Source organism: Propithecus coquereli, unplaced genomic scaffold (genome assembly GCF_000956105.1).
Source record: "Propithecus coquereli isolate 6110/MARCELLA unplaced genomic scaffold, Pcoq_1.0 Scaffold224, whole genome shotgun sequence".
Lineage (NCBI taxonomy): Eukaryota > Metazoa > Chordata > Mammalia > Primates > Indriidae > Propithecus > Propithecus coquereli.
This window is the reverse complement of record NW_012147634.1, coordinates 4638797-4646809: the sequence shown is the minus strand read 5'-3', so window position 1 is coordinate 4646809 and position 8013 is coordinate 4638797. Positions and strand designations below refer to the sequence as shown.

The following is an 8013-nucleotide window of genomic DNA, read 5'->3' as shown; positions in this document are numbered from 1 at the left end:
GTGAAGTATCCCAAGAATGGAAAAACAAGCACCACATGTACTCACCATCAAATTGGTATTAACTGATCAACACATAAGTGCACATATAAGAATAACAACTATTGGATGTCGGGCGGCGGGGGAAGGGGGAGGAGGGGACGAGTATATACATACACATACACAAAGAGTGCAATGCGCACCATCTGAGGGATGGACACACTTGAAACTCAGACTTGGGGGGGAGGGAGGGGGCAAGGGCAACAAACGTAGCCTAAACATTTGTACCCCCATAATATGCTGAAATAAAAAAACAATCAAACAAAAAAAAACAGACTGCTGGGCCCACCCCCAGAGTTTATGATTAGTAGGTAAGCCTGGGATGGAGCCAAGAATTTGCATTTCTAATAGTCACCCCTGGAGTCTCAGGTGATGCTGCTGCTGCTGGTCCAGGGACCACACTTTGAGAACCACTGAAGCAGATGCTGTTACTCCCATTTTGTAGCTGAGGAACAGAGGCTCAGAGAGGTTAAGTTACTTTCCTAAGGCCAGCCAGCCAGAAAGTGATCCAACAGCTATTTCCACAGAGGTCTGCACCCTTCTTACTTATGCCTCCTGGTTTTCTGCAGCCACTATGCCGCTCTTTAGGAACTAATGCTAGCCTCCCTATCTTTTTACTCAGCTGTGAACACTAAAATGTAGGCGTTTGGGCAGCTACAGGCCAAGATCCTCCAGGACACACAAACCCCAATTCTGCAACTCAGGAAAGATGAGAAATAATTATGAGTGGGTGGCCCACACCACATCCAGACAGACCCTGGATGGCACAACTTCAATTAGAAGTAACTGGAACTATAGCTCATTTAATAAATGAGAGGAGGTCAGATGGCCGCCAGCCTCAAGGGAAATCCTTGGCTCACAGGGAGAGGAAGTCAGCGTCCTGGTATGAAAAACATGCCTGGCCTTTTGTGGTTCCCCTACGAGCACTTACTGCCTCCTATGCACTCTCAGGATGGTAGCTGGGAGCAGGGAGAAGTTGCTGGTGTGTTCTGAGTTGGCCAAACTGCTCTACCTTTGATTAAGGTGGGACAGCTCCTTAATTAACCAGCCTTTCCATTGCACATGCTCCCTAATGCCATTTTAAGTTCTCCCTTTAGCCCTAACTACAGCTGCTTTTTATACAGCAATTCAGGTGTGAGGTCACACAGGGCCTTTATCGCTGCTAAATAGAAAATAAAGAGTTTTTCTCCTAGCCTCCTCCCATGTGTTCCATTTCTAGTTCTTAGTGCTTGGGAAGGGGTTGGAAAGGAAAAATTCATTTATAGCAACTAAATATTCCAGCAGATGCAGAACAGAAGGCAGGTGGAGTTGGGGGCCTGGAGGACCCGAGGGACGTGAGAATGAGGTTTGCCCAGTAGAGGATCCGTCCTGATTTCCAAAGGAAATTCTTTAAAAGGTAGACAGTCTGGGAGAGGAGCCAAGGAGCACGTGTGAGGAATACACAGCAGTGCCTGGGTCACACTTGAGTCCCCAGAGCCGAGGGCTGTCCAGCCACAGCACAGAAGCTGGTCAGGAGGACCTGCGAGCGGCCACGGCCACATCCAGCCACCCATCACCCTAGGCCAAGCCTCCAGAGCTCCCTGAACCAGGACGGAGGGGCCAATCTCGTGGCTGTCCTGTGGGGCTGTGGCTTGGGGAGAGGTGGGGTTCGTGCACCCTCCAGGAGGGGGGCTTGGTGTCCATGTTCCCCTGCCAATCATCTCCTTTAAGGTTTGTCTTGCTTGTCCCAGAGCTTGAGCAAACAGTGCTATTTGTCTATTTCTCAACTAGTTCCCATCCAAGAAGCACCAAACCAACATCTGCTATCATCAGGGACAGAGCACCGTGCCCATTCCCTGCTCACACGATGTGTTCTTGGGTCTAGTTCCAACACAGTCATTCTTTCTGGTTGCTGTGTTATTCTGAACACACTGGGGTTTTTTTTTTGTTTTGTTTTTTCTTCGGGAGGGCTAAAAAACGCCAACTGTCAGGGTAAGGATGACTCTCCTAGATAGCTAGAATTTTTTTAACTCTTTTATCGAACATAATATACATACAGAAAAGTGTATGTATCATAAGCAAACAGCTTGATGAATGTTCACAAACTGAACAAAGACCTAAATATGCCCAGCACCCCCCTCATCGTGCCTCCTTCTGGTCACTTCCACCCCCCAAGGGTACCTGCCATGCTACTTTTTAGCAGCATAGATTTGCCTTAGCAGGCTGGAGTCTCTCCCTAGCTCACAGGACTGACTGGGACTGATTTCCAGCAGGGAGGGCCCATGTCACATTGTCCCCATCCTCTCTCATGTAGCTGCTGCTTCAGCCACCCAAGAGGAGCGCAGGGGTCAGGGCTGCCCCCATCTTAGCTGTCGGATGGTCCTCTTCTCCCCAGGGGGGCCATCCCTGAGGTCAGCCTGGTGACTCAGTGATGGAGGCAGGGGGTAGAGCTCCCTTTCCTTGCACTTCTAGAAGTCCTACCATGTGCGCAAGACAGTGGGAGGCCCCTGCAGTTGGATGACTCAGCAGTGTCTACGTGCAGAGAAGCTAGTTCCATACCCCAGGAAAACCAGCGTGTGGCATTTGGTTGGACCTGCCCCATTCAGTGTGGCCCTTACTTTTTGGAAACCGTCTCCCCCAGCACCTGTGCCAGGCCCTCTGTGCGACTCTGAGCAAAGGTGCTGCCTGCCAGCCCGGACCTGTCTGCCCCCTTAGCTGTCCTCCCTCTGTCCTCCCCACTCGTCCCCTCTGAGGGCTGACTCCACATCATGTGTGCCCATTTCACTAATCAAAAACCAGATTTGCCTCTGTGCTGACCCCATGCATGTCCACGCACCATTAGACTCTGCCCTCTGCTTCCTCAGCAAAGCGCTGCTCTAAATGTGCAGGGAGGAGGGACAGAGGGCCGGCCAGAGCTACTGGTCAGGAAGAAATGCTTCTTGACCCGTCAATACAGCTGCACACAGAAGCCCTCCCTCGGGGAACACCATGTCATGACCAACTGGCAGTTAAGATTATCCTCCCACACCTTGACGCGACGTCTTTCTGTTCCCTGGAACCATCTCATTCTGCCCAGGGCAGGCTGTAACAGAGGCAGAGAGCCCTGCAGAGACTTGATTTGTGCTCCCACTACACCTGACAGGCCAGCAGAAGAGGTGGGGCACGTTTCCTCCGACTCCGGGGCCAGGCAGGTCCTGGGAACCATGTGGTCAGTGGTCCCCTGACAGAGTGTGCATAAGAATCGCTCGGGGAGTGCATTAAAAATACAGGATTTCCAGGCCCCCTCTTTCCCCCAGGTGTAGGCTGAGGCCCAGAAATGTGTACTTTTGGAAGGCATTCCAGGTGATTCTGATGTGGGTGACCCCATGCCATAGTTAGAGGAACACTGATCTAGACAACCCCTCCCCCAGGCAGCCGATGGGGAAAGTGAGACCCACAGGGCTCGAACAGCTTACTGGGGGTCAGTCAGAATAAGGCCCAGGACCCAAGTGCCAGCTTCTGTCCATGCCTCCCGCCTCCCACACAAGGAGCCTGCCCACCGGCTGCAGCCCAGACTCTGTGGATTCTTCCTTCGTCGGGTCTCTTGCCCTGGCCTCCCTCCCACTGCCATCACCGTGAACTGGATGCAAAGTCACAGAACAGGGTTTCCATAAGGACCAACACCTTCCTGCCTCCCCCCATCCCCTGCCACCTGTGGCTCTTCCTGAAGCACAGATTTGCTCCCCGCCCTGACCTGAGAGTCCATGACTCCCTGTAAACCCTTCTCTATAGGCTGCCCTCAAATACCACCTGGCTCTTTCTGGCCTCCACGCATGTGATACCATCATCACCTTGGCCAACACAGCTCCTGCCCCCTCTCTGAATCCTCCCCGTCTCCTGAGGCCCAGGTGAATGCCCTCCTCCTCCAGGAGGCCTTCTCTGACTATCCAGCCCTGGCGCTCTCATCCTCCTCTGAGCAAGCAGAGCACTGAGCCATTTGTTTATTATCGGTTGTTATTCCCTGTTAGGCTTTGGATTGTGGGCCTTCAGTAATTCCCAGCTGCAGACCACACCTACCCTTCTAATTACCCTCCTCCTTAGCAATGTGCCATGCACATAAGTCCATAAGGGATGTTAGCAATAATGGAGCCATGCAGTGCCAGAGCTGAGGGGACCTTGGCCTGCAGGTAGCTGGTTGGTCAGTTCAGTGACTTTTCTATGTCTCCGTGTCCAGTGAACATCCAAAGGCTAACCTTTGCAAGTCGAGGTCAGCTCTCTCTCTGGGCTGTGCTTCCAATGCAGTAATCATCTTCCCCGCCTGTCACCGCCACACATCCCATGGCTTTACTTTGGCCACGCCCCTGCTTGCTTCAAATGCCTCCTGTGCCAGTAAAGTCAATTCCACCCTCCTGCTTGCCGGAACAATCTATCTTGTGCATCTTCTGTAACTCTGTCCCCATCAAGACATTATTGACATCCCATTGCCAGAGGACCCAGGCGCCTGGCTTTCCATTCCCATTCCAGCCAATGACCAGATTTCCAGCTCACTGCAACCGAGCCCATTTTGAGCTGCTTGTCTTGCAGGTCACCGGGGGTGACCACAGAAACCCCGTCCATCAGGCACACTTGATGCTCTCCATTTAGGACAAACATCCCTCGTTCACTAAGGACTGACCATCACTTCTTCACCACTTGCTTACAAACATGGCAACAGGAAGTTAATTCTAGACACACTGACAGCTTAAGTTCTGGGGCCTGAGCCAGACTTTCAGAAAGGAGCCCTTTATTCTTTGTTTATTGTGGGACAAATGTCTTGAGAGGGAGAAAGGTTCTCCCTTGCCAGGGCCATTGCGGCCTTGAGGTACCTGGAGCTTTGGTAGAAATCCTTGCAGGAATCTGGAAGCCTCATGACTCACAGTCCTAGTGCACGGGGCAGGCTCGCCTGCTTGGAGAGAGCGCAGTAAGCAGCCCTAGTCGAACTGTTCTTTAGAGATGCCTTTCTACTCTCGCTCAACTCTACCAGAACTGCATTCTGACCCCCCCAACGTAACCCCACAGAGCATGAAGTGTTGGGTTTCTCATTAAATACAACCATCTCCTTTTAAAAAAAAAAAAAGTATTTAAAATCTCTACTTACCAAAATAGGTCCACTTGGATCCTGCAAAGAACAAAACACAGTAAATAAGTACAATTGGAGTGAATGAGGAAGGGAAAACACTACCGATTTTATTTTGAAATGGATGAGGCTGAAAGGAAGATGGATGCACAGAAATTAAAACTTTTTCTGAGTCTATGTCAGAACAACAGCTTCTCAGGGCGCCTGGGCTCCAACAGCGGCACGGGCAGCGAGTGTGCGCGGCAGCCGTGGATCTGGAAGGTGGCTTCGTGAGTAGATGTCTCCTGGACACCTTAGAGAAGTCAAACTTTATTATCTGACTAGGTCATAATTTCATGTGGCTCAAAAACCAAAAGCCATCAAAGGGCAAATACAGCGAAGGCTCTTCCTCCCCCCGCCAACTCCCTGCTTCCGTTGCACAGCGAGTTTAGTGGTCGCCTGGGAGCCGGTTCGCAGTATGGCTACACACGTGTGTGTTCGTGTCACCTCCCCTTTTCTGCACACAAACGCTGGCATACTGGAAACACTCCTGCTTTCTCCCACTTAGCAACATACCCTGGAGAACAGTTCGCATCAGTACACAAGGAGGAGAAAGCAAATCTCAACAAGGAAAAAGCTTTCCCTTGAGGAAGCTGCCACCCTTATCTGAGTCAGGATTCCAGGGGTGGTGGGAAAGTGTAGTGGAAGTTCCGCCAGGAATATGACAAAAGTCACCTACCACATCCCACTCCACACCCGTTATGCATAAAAGTCCTTTCTTCCTACATCGAAAGGGTCTTTTGCAAAAGTCATTGCAGAGCTGTGCTCTTGTGACCCTACCCGCCCACCTTCCTCTTCACCTCGGCATGGAGACTGAGGCTCTGAGTGGAGACACATCCCCTGTGTCTTGGGGGACACAACCAATGAAGGGCCTGTGCAACTGTGCAACTGAATCCCTCCTTCCCAGCTTCTCCCGGTGCCTCTGTGGTTGTCGGCCCACGAGGGTACAGCTAGAAAACAGAGATTCTCACATCCTCTTTGTCTCTTGGGAACTGGTTTGCAGTAAAACTTAACTGACAAGCAATCTGGTCACTTAGCACAACTGAGTATTTCCTACTCAAGCCAATGGTGGTTTTAAAAACTAAACACGGACTTTGCTTTTTTGTTGTTGTTAAGCTGGTTTAATCTCATGTTTTTCATTGTTATGTTTCATTTCTTTGCCTCGGTGTTTTTAATTAATTTGGGTTTATGTTCAAATGTAATTGGTAATTTTTATCAAATTATACTTGCACGTGGTTGAAAGTGTCAGATGTTTCTACGAGGCTTTTAAACACAAATATCAGCCCCCTGGCACTCCCTAACCACTTACTGCTCCCTAGGGCAACCCTCTTGAGTCTTTTTAAGTGATTCTTTTGGTATTATGTCTCTATTGATATAAAACACGTGTGCTGTTCCTTCTTGGTTTTTTAGGTTTAGGCATTATCTATTGACATTCCTCTCTGGAAGGGAAGGATTTAGGTCTCTTTCACCCACTCACAGCCCATCTCCTTCTTCTATAGGTGAGGAAATGAAAGTGAAGTTGGAGTGACCTGCACAGTATCACGTGCCTGCTAGGAAGAGCCTCTCCATGTTTATGATTAATTTACCATTATTTCCATGAACTTAGGGAAGCTTTGAGCCTCGTTCTCAATCTTTGGAGCAGTGGCGGGGGGAATCCAGATCCCCTAGAGTATCTGATGAGTACTGGACCTTCTCCTCATAAAAATACCTGCAAGCTTAGACACACGGAGTGTCATGTACAATTAATTTCAGAATGTCCACAGACCCCCTGAAATCTGCTATGGGCCCTACAGGAGTTAATAGTTCCCAAGATTAATCTCCCCTGTATTAGCAGTTGGATGAAGACATTCAGAGCCGTGGGGAAGCCGAACTTGTATAAGTGACCCCAAGCGTCCTACTAGCTGCTTTACCAAAACAATGGTGAAAAGAAATAAAGTATTGCCTTAGAACCAAGCTATAAAAGATATCAAACTTCTTTTCTGGACATTTCCTTTCAGTGTTTTGTGTGAGGGATTCACTATTAAAATACAACGATGGATTTCAGAGACATAAGAAGGCAGATTATTGCCCCTTAGCAGGGCAGAGCACTTGGAGGCCTAGGGTGTGAAATTCCACAAGTAAAGGGAGAGTTCATTCTCATTTTTCCCCTGGGGAGGCACAGGCCGCTCTCGTGATCCTGGAGGCCACAGAAATGCATCTGCTGCATCACTGCCCTGGCCAGGGGATTCTGCTGCACCTGCTCCCACTCGAATCCTAGCCTTACTGCCTTACACCCTCTGCTGCCCTCTCCAGAGCTGGCTAAGCTAGGTTTCCCCCACTCTCTCTCTCATCCTCAGATGAGGCATTGGCATCCTACACTGGAAAGTTCAAAGGCGAATGTTATAGAGTGGACATCTGGGACTGTCAGGCCTCAGGTGGTGACACAGGACGGAGGACTCATTGAAAAGCAGCAGCATCCAGAGCAACATGTCCTGCTCTCCTCTCTCTGAGCCAGCCAGCTTGGTTGCTCCAGACTGGGTGCCTTGGGTATGAGTGGCAGTGTGTGGAGGGGCTCAGGAGCTGGAGGGCTGGGAAGAAGCAGCATTGCAAAGTGAAGATGAGGATGGTGAGTCAACAGAGTTCATCGGGCGGAGATCGGGGCCCACGCTGGGGCATTGTCAGCTCAGATCTGACCTCAGGAAGACTCTAAAGAGTGTGCATGTGTGTATGTGTGCGCACGCTCATACAAGTGTTCGCTTTATTCAGGAATGGCGCCTCCTGGCTCTCCACCTCTAGCTGTGAGAGCAGAAGTCTTAACAGGATTAAACTGAGCCCATAGGCAGGCCAGGCCATGGCCTTGGTGGCTTCCTGAGGGAGCAGGCCCT

General features: G+C 50.3%; 1 protein-coding gene across 3 annotated transcripts in view; it reads right to left on the bottom strand.

Annotated features, from left to right (window-relative positions):
* The window catches only part of CA12 (carbonic anhydrase XII), a 55566-nt gene that overhangs the window by 41717 nt on the left and 5836 nt on the right, over positions 1-8013 (bottom strand). For all 3 annotated transcript variants that reach the window (XM_012645038.1, XM_012645037.1, XM_012645039.1), the window contains exon 2: positions 5132-5152. In XM_012645038.1, the coding sequence (XP_012500492.1) occupies positions 5132-5152 (21 nt within the window). The remainder of the gene's footprint in view (positions 1-5131; positions 5153-8013) is intronic.